This window comes from Periplaneta americana, chromosome 14 (genome assembly GCF_040183065.1).
Source record: "Periplaneta americana isolate PAMFEO1 chromosome 14, P.americana_PAMFEO1_priV1, whole genome shotgun sequence".
NCBI classification, from domain to species: Eukaryota; Metazoa; Arthropoda; class Insecta; order Blattodea; family Blattidae; genus Periplaneta; species Periplaneta americana.
Genome location: NC_091130.1, coordinates 159,016,722 through 159,030,205, shown reverse-complemented (window position 1 = coordinate 159,030,205; position 13,484 = coordinate 159,016,722). Strand labels below are relative to the sequence as shown.

General features: G+C 38.1%; 1 protein-coding gene across 1 annotated transcript; it reads left to right on the top strand.

Moving 5' to 3' along the window:
* The first annotated feature begins 2,247 nt into the window (after positions 1-2,247).
* On the top strand, positions 2,248-12,339 carry Psf3 (DNA replication complex GINS protein Psf3). Its single transcript, XM_069846468.1, has 4 exons — positions 2,248-2,502; positions 3,616-3,760; positions 5,923-6,052; positions 8,234-12,339. The coding sequence occupies exons 1-4, from the start codon at positions 2,400-2,402 to the stop codon at positions 8,459-8,461; spliced, it is 606 nt and encodes a 201-aa protein (XP_069702569.1). The 5' UTR covers positions 2,248-2,399; the 3' UTR covers positions 8,462-12,339.
* The last annotated feature ends 1,145 nt before the right edge of the window (positions 12,340-13,484 follow it).

The following is a 13,484-nucleotide window of genomic DNA, read 5'->3' as shown; positions in this document are numbered from 1 at the left end:
ATATTGTTGGCTTACTATATCCCCTCCTCAGAAAAACGAAAAATTAACATGAATATAATTTTGTTATAATCATACTGTCAGCTTACTTCTATAACCCAGTCCAATTTTTACCGAATGTTGAAATCTGTTTTTATTTTTAAAATGCGTCTGCTGATAACATCTCGTGAGTGTGCAAATGTTTCTAAATGTTATAAATAACAAATGCATAACATTTGTTAACTGGGGCATAAAAGGAATAAGTTATTTTGCTCACTTGTAAAATTTCCTCAAAACATGGATGTAATTGTTAATTGTTGGAGATATTATAGGCAGTAATGTACTGAAAATCATTTAAAAAATACGCCAATAGGGAAAAAATTATAACTTAGTAGTAAGGAAATAAATAAAAGAAAAATTACTCTTTCAGCATAAAAGTTAAGTTCTGTCCTACCTGTGTTCATGAGCTGTAAAACAATCAGCTGTGTAGCTTCAAAATTTTCGAGAATTTTTCCTTATGTAAGGCAATTTAACATTGTCAAGATAGACAATTTCATATCCCTTCAATGTATTCAGATCATACAGTATATACATACATTTCTATACTTATTTTTTTAACGTTGATGTATCAACTACTAGATTATGTAGCATCAATGGAATTGGTGATAGCGAGATGAGGCTGAGGATTTGCCATAGATTACTAGATATTCGCCTTATGGTTGGAGAAAAGCTCGGAAAAAACCCAAGAGGGAATCGAACTCTCGCCTGAGCGCAACTCTGGATCAGCAGGCAAGTGCCTCAGCCGACTGAGTTATGATGGTGGCTTTCATATCATATCTCCGATGCAGAAGAAATGGGAAACCATTAAATTCATATTATCTTCATGCAAGATAACTATTCTGAGCATACTACATGACATAAGAATCTGGAGTCTCAATCAATAATAATAATAATACCAGTAGTAGTAGTAATAATAATAATAATAATAATAATAATAATAATAATAATAATAATCCTGTGTGTGACAACCCATGGAGAGCCAAGGCATACCAATTGACTGCTGGCCTCATGTCAAGGGGGATTATGCCCTCTCAGGCATTGTGGCTGGCTCGTGGAATCATATTTCACGAACTACTGTTGGCCGAAATTTCTTTTCCTATGAGGACTCAAACCAGCCTCATTCCATAACATTAATTCATTGCTATGGTACAAGACTTAGACTCCCTGTATCTAAACTTCAACCCAGTTCCCAGATTTAATGTACTAAGTCTTATTGAACACCTGTGGGAAGAAGATTCGAACTCGTCACATTTATTCCAAGGAAGATCTGAAAATGGCACTTTCAGAAGAATGGAGTAAGATTAGTGTTGACACATCTAATTTGGTGAAGTCGATGCCTCTAAGACTTTATGTGTAGTTCATCTGAACTGTACAGTATACAACATTGCAGGGTTGTTGTCCGTTCGGGGGGGATGAACACTGCTGGAATGGATGAGCCCAGCTGAAATTTTAGATTTATTTAGGGATAGTAGGATAAAAAATAGTCACAAAATCTTTTTTTTTTACATGAAAGAATTTATGTATTGTTGCAATATGTCTTATTAAGTTAAATTAAACAATTCTGTTGTTACGTATTATTGAAACAGTAATTTATCAAATTCTGACCAAAGTAACTTACTCAAGAGCTTCTATAAATGCGATTTTCAGATAGGATACTACCGTAATACTATTGTACAAAATTTAGTTACATTACATTGACTTAGTGGTATATACAGTACCTCATATTAACTTTTATTAATTAGCGAAATATTTTTAATATAATATTGATACTGAAGTATGCCTGCATTTATTTGATAAAAATGACATTTTCTTTTTTAAGTATTTGTAATACTGATTAGTGATTATTAAACTTGTTTATAAAGTGAGGGGTTTATTTTTGTTTCTTTTGTTAAAACAAAATATATTTCAATTTCAGATAACAAACAAGATTGCCAGACATTGTAATAAAATTTCCGTAGCTTGTACTGTATTGAAATTCTATGTATAACTTCAACATTCATTCAAATATTGGCGGTGGGAGGGGGGGAGAGAGTCCCACAATTCCCATGGGCGGTCCTGAACATTGTCACCTTTCCCGATCACGTAACATGCAACACGTTTTTGATGAAGACTGTACTGCCCAACGAGCACAGAATGCATTCTGTGCTCGTTGGTACTGCCATTCTGCCGACTTGTGAACAAAACGATATCAGCGCCACTATTGTGGTACGGATGTTCGCTCGTCCCGAGGTTGGCGATTTGGTACGACGAAGTTGGCGAACATGTTATCGTTCTCCCGCATTTTAATACAACTAAGTTTTGTACTGTCCTAGATCTTATACATACTTTTAAATGTTTAAGATATTGTTTTTCCAAAATCTAGCATGGCTGGTCGAAGTTTAACTCCTCATTACTTCTCACTTGAAGACATATTTGCTACACAAGAACGTGTGCCTTGCAAATTCATTCTTCCTGTTCCCAGACTAGGTAAGTAATAGGTTGCTACTTGTAATATCTATATAACCTATTTGAATTTGTGCTTGTGTGTTGACTTTAGGGGTAATCTCATGAATTTAAAACGGTACTAGTTTTATTGGTACCAGTAATCACTATACCTTGTGTGAGCTGTTAGGGTGGGTTTATACATTAAATATGGGAATTGCCTAATCTAACTTAACCCGGTCTATTAGATGAAGTATGGGTGGAGCGGAGAAAACTTCTCTCCGGCACCGGGACTCCAACCCGGGTTTTCAGCTCTACGTGCTGACGCTTTATCCACTAAGCCACACCGGATTCCAGTTCCAATGCCGGATTGAATTCTCTCAGTTTACGTTTCCACCTCTTAGTTTCCCTTTAGTGGCCAACCCTAATGCACTGTCGCAGATGTGTGACAGTGGCACAATGTCCAACGCACTATATACAGAGGTGCACTCATTACGAGTGACTAAGTGGCCGGGATCCGACGAGGTGAGCGCCGTCTTGAATCACTAAGTGATTCTTACGCATATTATTATTATGATGTACTGAAGTATGAGAGCATCTCTGTACGTAGTGCGTTGGACATTGTGTAATTGCCACATATTCTGTGACAGTGCATGAGGGTAGGCCACCAAAGGGAAAATTGAGAGGTAGAACTTAAACTGAGGGGATTCGATCCGGCATCGGAACTGGAATCCGGTGTGGCTTAGTGGATAAAGTGTCAGCACGTAGAGCTGAAAACCCGGGTTCGAGTCCCGGTGCTGAAGAAAATTTTTCTCTGTTCTATCCATCCTTCATCTTATGAAAATTATATTACCGGTACTTTTCAGCCACATGTTCTATAGAAGTTATACAAAGAGAATTCGATGAAGTTCGTCTCGAATGTGTTTTGACCTCTGTAGGTTTACAAAAGAAAACTGTATTTGATTTCTGGCAGCTCATACAAAATATTTGTGGTGGACATGCAAGCTAGTAGGATGGCTATATTTCTAATAGGCCCTACCATTACTTAAATTTTATCTATCATTCCACCTTTGCTGATGGTCAAATCATTACACGTATCAATAGTTGTCATACTTTAAAAGGACGTTCAGTAAGCAGTTAGTTTCTTCTGTTTTTCAGGATTCTTGGATCCGTCCTCTGAAAGTGACGACATTGTTGTGGGCACTTCTGCAGAACTTCCTTTTTGGCTTGCACGTGCTATTAGTTCTCGAAGGCGTAACATTGTTACAATTGACATTCCAAAAATATACAAAGAAGCATATAGGTGAGTAAGAAAAGGCAACAGACACAATATTTGATTAAATCTCTAGAAAAGAACAGATAACGGACACAGTATTTGATTAAATGTCTAGAAAACTAAATACAAAAGTCCTTTATAGCATTTCACTGATCTGCAGCTACTGATTATTATTATAGCAACCGAGGCTTCCGTCTCTGTTTTGGTTTCGAAAAACACTTTTTTTTTTTTTTTGCAATGCGAAACTGTCGATGAAGTAGATACTGATATTTGTTGTTTTGTTACTGATAGAACCGATCAAGAAATATTAAACGAGTGTTTAAACAGGACTCAGCATCTCATGTTCTTCACAGTTACAAAGTGGTTAATTGATCTTCAGGCAGTCTATGTGGGGTCTGGATGTTTGATGTGCAGGCCAACAGAAGATTTGGATTTGTAGGCACTGAAGCCTAAGAATGACACGAAGTGTAGTAACGACTAGAATGGATGTGGTGTATATTCTCCGAATTCTAACAGTAGGTAAATGAGTCACATGGCTGCAACATCAGTTTTGTAAACCACACACCGATGTGTAACTTAAATTAAGATCGTTAACGCTATCAAGGAAATACTGACAATATACAGAATATAATGAAAAAAGTGGGCAAAACTTCAGATATGAATTGCTCATATGTAGGACTTACTTACTTACTGGCTTGTAAGGAACCCGGAGGTTCATTGCCGCCCTCACATAAGCCCGCCATCAGTCTCTATCCTGAGAACGAGTAATCCATTCCCTACCATCATATCCCACCTCCTTCAAATCCATTTTAATATTATCCTCCCATCTACGTCTCGGCCTCTCTAAAGGTGTTTTTCCCTCTGGCCTCCCAACTAACACTCTATATGCATTTCTGGATTCGCCCATACGTGCTACATGCCCTGCCCATCTCAAACGTCTGGAGTTAATGTTCCTAATTATGTCAGGTGAAGAATACAATGCGTGCAGTTCTGGGTTGTGTAACTTTCTCCACTTTCCAGTAACTTCATCCCTCTTAACCTCAAATATTTTCCTAAGCAGCTTATTCTCGAACACCCTTAACCTCTGTTTCTCTCTCAAAGTGAGAGTCCAAGTTTCACAACCATACAGAACAACCGGTAATATAACTGTTTTATAAATTCCAACTTTCAGCTTTTTTGATAGCAGACTAGATGACAAAAGCTTCTCAACCGTGTAATAACAGGCATTTCCCATATTTATTCTGTGTTTAATTTCCTCCCGAGTGTCATTTATATTTGTTACTGTTGCTCCAAGATATTTGAATTTTTCCACCTCTTCAAAGTATAAATCTCCAACTTTTATAGTTCCATTTCGTACAATATTCTGATCACGAGACATAATCATATACTTAGTCTTTTCGGGATTTACTTCCAACCCTATTTCTTTACTTGCTTCAAGTAGAATTTCCGCATTTTCCCTAATCGTTTGTGGATTTTCTCCTAACATATCTGCATAAACAAGCAGCTGATGTAATCCGTTCAATTTAAAATTCTGTTTGTTATCCTGGACTTTCCTAATGGCATATTCTAGAGCAGAGTTAAAAATTAAAGGTGATAGTGCATCTCCTTGCTGTATCTTTTGCTACTAATGTTACCCCTCCTGTTCTATATAGACTTGTGACATTCCAAATACCAAATCTTGGTTGTGCCAGAGAATCAGTCCCGTTCCGAGGCTTATTTTAGGGTTTCATAACAAGCAGTTTTTTTTACGGTGATGAGTTGTTAACCCTTTACCCAATCCTTTATGCATAATGGCTGATGCTTCTTCACCAAAATACATTACAGTACTTTACTAAGGCATCATAACTATTTAGCAAAGTGTGTAATTTTTATGAGAAAGATTGTTTGCAGGCATGAAACAGGAAGAAGTTGGATAAAAGTTTGTTGGGTGAATATATGAAGCACAATGATTTCTATTGTAATAGCAGAACAGATTGTGAACATTTGATACATTTTTTAGCACAAATGATTATGCAACCTATATGTGGTAAGATCAAGGGAATCTCACAAGCAACGCCTCCAACTAGTGCTGTGATGCTGTGGATGGACATCTTACTTATGATCGAACACAAGTTGCTTTTCAGTGTTGAATGCTTGAGGCAAATAGGGTGTGAAATCTTTTTAATGAAGTTCATTGTGTTCTTTTATAGAGAGATTTTGAAAGCAGACGCTTGCGTTGTTGATCTGCACAAGTTTGGTTTGTTCTTCTACCAGTTTGGAGCTTACATATCTCGACTGAATCACAGAGACTCGGCAGCAATCGGAGCTATACTTGTGCAGGTGTGTGACAGAGATAGGAAGAAACATCCCTGAGGCTTGCCTTGTTTCCTTGTCCCCAGGAGAGGTTATCAGCCTTTTGAATGTATCTGGCATTCCTCCACATACTGGGTGTCCATTTCAAAGTGTGTCATGACGTCACTGTTGTGTGTCAGCGATTTGAAGCGAGTTTCAGCTTTTATGTCAGAGAAGTTGCTTAATAATCAAGGCGTTCAATCTGAACTTGAGAACGTGTACGGTATAACTTGAACGTCATAGCAACAGATGGCGGTCTGTATCGTCTGTGTGCTACCATAACCTCTTTCGAACTGTGTTTTGCATGGCCAAGTCGTACGCAGGCTATTTGTTATCATCGGTTGCGTACGGCAACATTCCACAACACAAATCAAATGCTCCGTGTCCATGTTGACCATCCAAGTTAATGTCAACAAATACGGAAGTAATCATTTTAACCCTCTCCCCATATCCCGACAGTAAGAAAAAAACTCACCTCAGTACATGTTTCCAAACAGTTCACATTCCTGCCACTACTGGCGATACTATACGTATCGGTAAGTTCTCTTCTGAATGAACGCCGTACTTGCTAGGCAACTTCTCTGGCACATAGGTAATACACCTCTGCGGAAGTGTAGGAAGATTGAATTCTCGAGGCTCAACGACTAGCCACATGACGGCATACAGCGAGCCATGACACACTTTGAACTGAACACCCAGTATAGTGCAATGCTTGTACCACTGTAACTTGGACCCCATATCCTAGTTTATTTTCGTCACGAACAGATATTATGTTTGTAACATAAAATATTTTAATACGTGTAGACTACAAAAGCAGAGGATAAATTACAGAATATACAAACTAAATAAGATTTTCCAAACACAGAGTATGGAAATATGTGCCTTCAAATCGAGAGTCTGTTTGGAAAAAAAGAAATCCATTGGGAATCAAAATGTTAATTTTAAAAACAACGAATAAATGTCCACTTTCATATAGGCCTACTTTATAAACTTTTTTTTTTTGGAATATATTTCTGATAGCGACAATATCTTTGAAAAATATTGAAGTGCAAGAGGTCAAATGACTTTATTGTCAAACGCCTGGCATTAGAAAACAACATTATTTCTGATAGCGATGTCACTAAAAGGATATAGCTTACTTACTTAGTGGCTTTTAAGGAACCCGGAGGTTCATTGCCGCCCTCACATAAGCCCGCCATTATTGGTCCCTATCCTAAGAAAGAGTAATCCAGTCTCTATCATCATATCCACCTCCCTCAAATCCTAGATCATATATACCCAGATAGTCCACACCTGTGGAGTAACAGTCAGCGCGTCTGGCCACAAAACCAGGTGGCCTGGGTTCGAATCCTGGTCAGGGCAAGTTACCTGGTTGAGGTTTTTTCCGGGGTTTTCCTTCAACCCAATACGAGCAAATGCTGGGTAACTTTCGGTGCTGGATCCCGGACTCATTTCACCGTCATTATCACCTTCATTTCATTCAGAAGCTAAATAACCTAGATGTTGATACAGCGTCGTAAAATAACCCAATAAAATAAAATATATACCCAGATAGGTCGGCCTTATAGACTTTGAGGTTAACGACTTTTGTCAGGTTTACTACACTGCCATCTAGTTGTTACATAAGGAGTCACGTCATAATTCCCATTTAAATTGCATTAGCGACTGTACTGCCATCTCGTGTTCGTTTACGGCAGACGGGTGGCGATCCTGGCGGTTGTTCTCTTCAAAGTGCTGGCGATTTTAACATAGCAATGAGTTATCTGTTACATATATGATCCAGGCTCAAATCTATTTTAATATTATCTTATGCTCTAAGGATTAAGCTCCCTCTGTGATGATGAACTCGTAGAAACAAGTGCCTGGAGCTCCCATTCAAAATTGATCACAGGGTACAATGTTGAGTCTGTATCTACGTGTAAAAGAAAGTCAATGTACAGTTCAAAATCAAATAAAGAAAAGAAGTGGAAATTTCAAACATGCTGACTTATGTCCAAAGTGACAGTTCTGTTTAAATTTTCAATTTTAAGGCTAATCGTGCCTGTGGACTAAGTTTGACCTGTTTGACCAAGTTTAGACATTTATTATTCTGAGACTCATATTGCATGTATCTTGGTTTCAGTGTGTTTTCTATCTCACAGTTGTCTTTTGTTTTTTCTTATTTTTAAGACGTTCAAGGAGAGATTTCGGCAAGTAATGGATTGGGCTCATAATTCCGGAACAGACCCAGCAATTTCTCAGCGTCTGGATTCTCTAGAAAGGAGCCTGTTTCGGGAAGGACACCAGACCCAAGCACAGCTCGATGCTTGGCTGAGCCAGGGACCAGAGCGGATCACTGCGGCACAGATGGTTGTCAATCACAAGAAACGAAAACTAGCTGATCTTGAACATCTGTAGTGGCTTCAGTTTACACATACTATACAGATTATGTTTTAAATATGACGTCATCCAGTTGGACTCCATTCTTGTGCACACGCTCCTGACATCATTGACACAGATCGCGCATATTCTTTGGAATAGTCGATATTTCTTTTGGAATTCTTGCTTTTGCATCACGAGTATTGCGTGGGAGAGTTGCATAAACCTTACGTGTAAGAGTCTGGGTGTACCCATAAAAAATAACCACATGCTATCATGTGGGGAGATCTTGCTGGGTGAACAATGTTACATGTGTTAGAAATGATTTGAGTTGGCAAAAGGAATCCTATAGTGGCCATAGATACATTATAAACAGTAGCCTCATCTTGTTGGAACCAAGTAAGAAATGTCTGGATCACATGCGTACAGCTGTTAATGTTCTTCCCTCGTCATCTTCTATGGGCCAGTTATGCTGCAGGCAACAATGTGGACCTCTCATCCACTTGTTCACTGTGAAGGTGTTGAGTATCTAAGATTTTGTCTATAGCAATCAGTGGTGTAGCATGAAATTTTGAGCAGGGGAAGCTAACTCAAGTTGACTTTCATGCAATATGAGAAAACGTATTACAAAAATATAGTCTTAAAATAAATAGTAGTCAATTTCAAGTCCGCAGTCGAAGATTGGTTGGAACCTCGTAAGTAACACCAATAAGGCATGATCTCAAATGACACATAGTAAAATATGATTTCACGGTTTACACATCAAATAGACACATATACTATAACACTAGCTCACTCCCTGTCATACTTAGAGAAATCACAATATTAGAATCATTACGTAAGTATGCGTCTGTCTTTTGGTTGTGTCCTTCATTGACAGCAAGTGAGTCGGTCATTTGTTTTTAAATCACACTTTTGTTCGTAAGTCAGTCTTGATAATACAATTGTCCTAAAAAAAGTCAAGTAAATTGGTGTCAGGAACTGTTATTTCGCTCATTATTTATTATATCAGCCACAATGCACACTAACACTTCAACTGAACACAACTGACGAAAAGGGATAACTCGGAAACTACTTATTTTAAATGTTAAAGCTAGCTTCTTGCTAGCCTTGCGACTAGGGTAGTTTAGTTAGAAAGGGATGGAAAATCTGCGGGGTGGATTACACAGAAGAAACCAGTCTGCTTGGAAGCTGGTGTGTGCAGGCTTCTTGTTTACTGCTGCATCACAAATCATCCTGAGCTGCCGCATCACAATATTTAACGCATTAAATATAAACTCTATTAAAATTAATGAATAATTTTCTCCATAGACTGCAGGTTTATTATGAAATTATTATTAACTCAGGAAGCTGAGCTTTTTAGCTTACATTGACGCTATGCCACTGATAGGAATACCATTCAGTTGAAAGTGTGCCTCACCGGACGTCCATAGATCATCTAAGAAGTCAGTCTTCATTTCCATTCCAAATGTGCCAACTTTGGCCAAAGTTAGCACAACTTTCGTGATCAAAATGCTTCAGTTTGTGCACAGTTTGTATCTTGTATGCCTGAACACTTACACAAACCCATCCCACACTAGTCACAGATACACCAGCACTGCACCGGACTCCTGACGTTGGTTGAACCAACAGCATTAACGTTCTCTGGTGCCCAAACTGTTCTCCTTCTGCCTGGAGGTTTTTCTTAGCAAATCCTGTTTTCATGTTTTATGAAGGCACTCTGACATGTCCAAGATTGCCTTGTAATTGTCGTTAAGTTATGTGTTGGCTTTTTAAAACCGCCCATTTCCCAGGTGACCCCTGTAATAATAAAAATGGTATTTTTGTGGGTGTTGTTACTTTGTACATATGATGGGCAACCTGCATAGAATTGGAATATATCACTCCCCTAACTGCCCATTGTGCAACTCAAACCAAGAAATGGATTCGGAACACCTCAAAATCTGTGCTTCAGTGGCTGGCCATGATAATATCTTTGAAAAGTATTGGAGTGCAAGAGGTCAAATGACTTTATTGTCAAATGCCTGGCATTAGAAAACAACATATGATGGGGAGTAAAAGGTGGATAAAGTTTAAGGATGCTATTCATAGACATTTCGCTAGCCCGCGCTACGAGCATGCTAAACAAGATTCATATCATATCACATCACTAACACTGGTTTATGAATACGAAAAACGTTAGTTCGCTGATCATCCACCGAAAGCCCGTGCTAAAAATGTCTATGAATACGGCCCTAAAAGTTTTAAAATTTGATACTTACTTATTTACTGCCTTATAAGGAACCCGAAGGTTTTATTGCTGCCCTTACATAAGCCTGCCATTGATCCCTATCCTGAGCAAGATCAATCCAGTCTCTATCATCATATCCCACCTCCCTCAAATCCATTTTAATATCTTCCCATCTACGTCTCGGCCTCCCCAAAGATCTTTTTCCCTCCGGCCTCCCAACTAACACTCTATATGCATTTCTGGATTTGCCCGTGCGTGCTACGTGCCCTGCCCATCTGAAACGTCTGCATTTAATGTTCCTAATAATGTCCATTACATAATAAATAAAGTGAGAGTCCAAGTTTCACAACCATAAAGAACAACTGGTAATATAACTGTTTTATAAATTCTAAAAACTATCATAGCTAAAAGGAACATAACTGTCTTGTGAAGTCTCTGTGGTAAACTCTTAAGCTATGATTAACAGGTAGTTACTGTAAACTGATGTTCTGTCTCCTTATTTTAGAAAGCTAAAGCAGTAATACTGCAACTATGCACAAATTCCCCTTAATAGCTCCTTTTTTTAATGCTGCTTAATGCCCAAAAGATGATTTACTTATAAAAATTACAGAAAGGGTGTACCGTATATTGTAATTTGTGAGCATGTTCTTCTTTATCAAAAGAACTGCTAGTTTGTAGCTGTAAGTTTCAATTGGAAGGAAGATTAATGACCGCAGTGGTGGTATTTCTTGCACCTGACTTTGCCATGAAACTGTTCAAGCTCAGCTTGCGGTGGCTCTAGGTTAACAATTCACTTTCGAAGTTTGTACGTGATTGCTGGTTATTCATTGTTGTGTATTTGTGAACTTCAGTTATAATTATGCCTCAAGAATTTTGTGTGGAAAGCTCGGTGAAAATTTCGCGTTTAAATTAAGTGATTGTGGGAAGAAGACAGAAAAACAGTGTTTTGTAAGAAATGCGGAAAATCGTTCATTACAGTGAAGTACACCTGTGGAGTAATGGTCAGCGCGTCTGGCCGCGAAACCAGGTAGCCCGGGTTCGAATCCCGGTCAGGGCAAGTTACCTGGTTGAGGTTTTTTCCGGGGTTTTCCCTCAACCCAATACGAGCAAATGCTGGGTAACTTTCGGTGCTGGACCCCGGACTCATTTCACCAGCATTATCACCTTCATTTCATTCAGACGCTAAATAACCTAGATGTTGATACAGCGTCGTAAAATAAACCAATAAAATAAAAAATACGGTGAAGTACAAGTATCTCTAGTGTAATTTTAAACATGTTCATCCTTTCCAAAGTCAGTCTCCGTTTACCAACATTCCTACTTCCAGTTCATCTTCTCAATCTATGTTGGAAGCCTGTACCCTGTATCAAAGAAACTGAAATAAGGAGTAAACTTGTGAGGTATTGTCAACATATTGACATGTTTGGCTGGAGCAGAGGTGTGTGACTGTAAATAAGTGTCAACTGGAACCATATGGGTATCTTTTTTTCATACATCATCTGTGTCAATTGTTCCTTAATAATCAATAATGTATATATCAGTAAAATTAAAAATATTTGTAAGAAAACGTACGAGTATGTTCTTCTTTATAGAATATGACATAAAATGTTATCCTCCCATCTACGTCTCGGCCTCCCCAAAGATCTTTTTCCCTCTGGCCTCCCAACTAACACTCTATATGCATTTCTAGATTCGCCCAAATGTGCTACATGCCCTGCCCTTCTCAAACATCTAGATTTAATGTTCCTAATTATGTCAGGTGAAGAATACAATGCGTGCAGTTCTGCGTTGTGTAACTTTCTCCATTCTCCTGTAACTTCATCCCTCTTAGTCCCAAATATTTTTCTGAGCACCTTATTCTCAAACCCCCTTAGCCTCTGTTCCTCTCTCATAGTGAGAGTTCAAGTTTCACAAATGGTAAACTTTCAGCTTTTTTTGAGAGCAGACTGGATGACAAAAGCTTCTCAACCGAATAATAACAGGCATTTCGACTCAACTTTATGAAAGAATTAGCTAAGGAGTTAATGAAGCCCAAAATGGAGAGAAAAGTTGGAAATTCTTACATCAACCGTGATCTTTGGGCCAGCATTCTGAGAGTTGGAGAGTTACATCCACACATAGAGGAGAAACTTGAGACCAGGAAAACTTGTAGCCTGTGTGACCCAAAAAAGAAAAGGAAGAGAGCTTATATCTGCTACTTGTGCAAGAAACCAGTGCACAAAAAATGTGCAGAAGATAACTTTTGAAGTAGTGACACAATGCAGTAGATGATGTAGTAAGAAGAAATTTAAAAGTTTCATATAGTATGTAAAGTGAAGCATTATCCTGTCAGATTATGTAATGTTTATTTAGCTTAATTACTTGCAATGGAGTTCTATAACAGCTTAAAAATAAGAGATTATTTCTTTTCACGAATGAACAAATTAGTAAGATGCATTGTTATCATAGGCACAATATTGCACCGAACTTGTTCTTTACTTTTTATTTCTGCGTAACAAGTCTTAGTTCAATATTCTTATTGAAAAATAAAATAAATAAAGGGATGCCTGGAATAATATTTAAGCGTAAATAATTGTTACAGGTTCTGGCACACTAGTGACTGATAACCCCGGCAGTTGCGAGCGTCGTTAAATAAACCATAATTTAATTTTTTTTCAACAGACCACACTTCCATAGGAGTGTCCACGCATTAGCACCTTTGTGCTTAGGACTTAGAAATTAGAATACAGTAACATTTTTTATGTATATGTTGGCCATTCTGACTTTTATCTATGTTACCAGCTTTGTCAATGCCAGGAGTTTACAATTTTTTTAAGTACATTCTTCTGAATG

Bases quoted from the DNA above. Each gene is read 5' to 3' on its own strand.
- Psf3 (XM_069846468.1), top strand. From the start codon at position 2,400: ATGGCTGGTCGAAGTTTAACTCCTCATTACTTCTCACTTGAAGACATA. The intron at 2,503-3,615 runs GTAAGTAATAGG...TCTGTTTTTCAG, and splicing joins TCTTCCTGTTCCCAGACTAG to GATTCTTGGATCCGTCCTCT. The intron at 6,053-8,233 runs GTGTGTGACAGA...CTTATTTTTAAG, and splicing joins TCGGAGCTATACTTGTGCAG to ACGTTCAAGGAGAGATTTCG.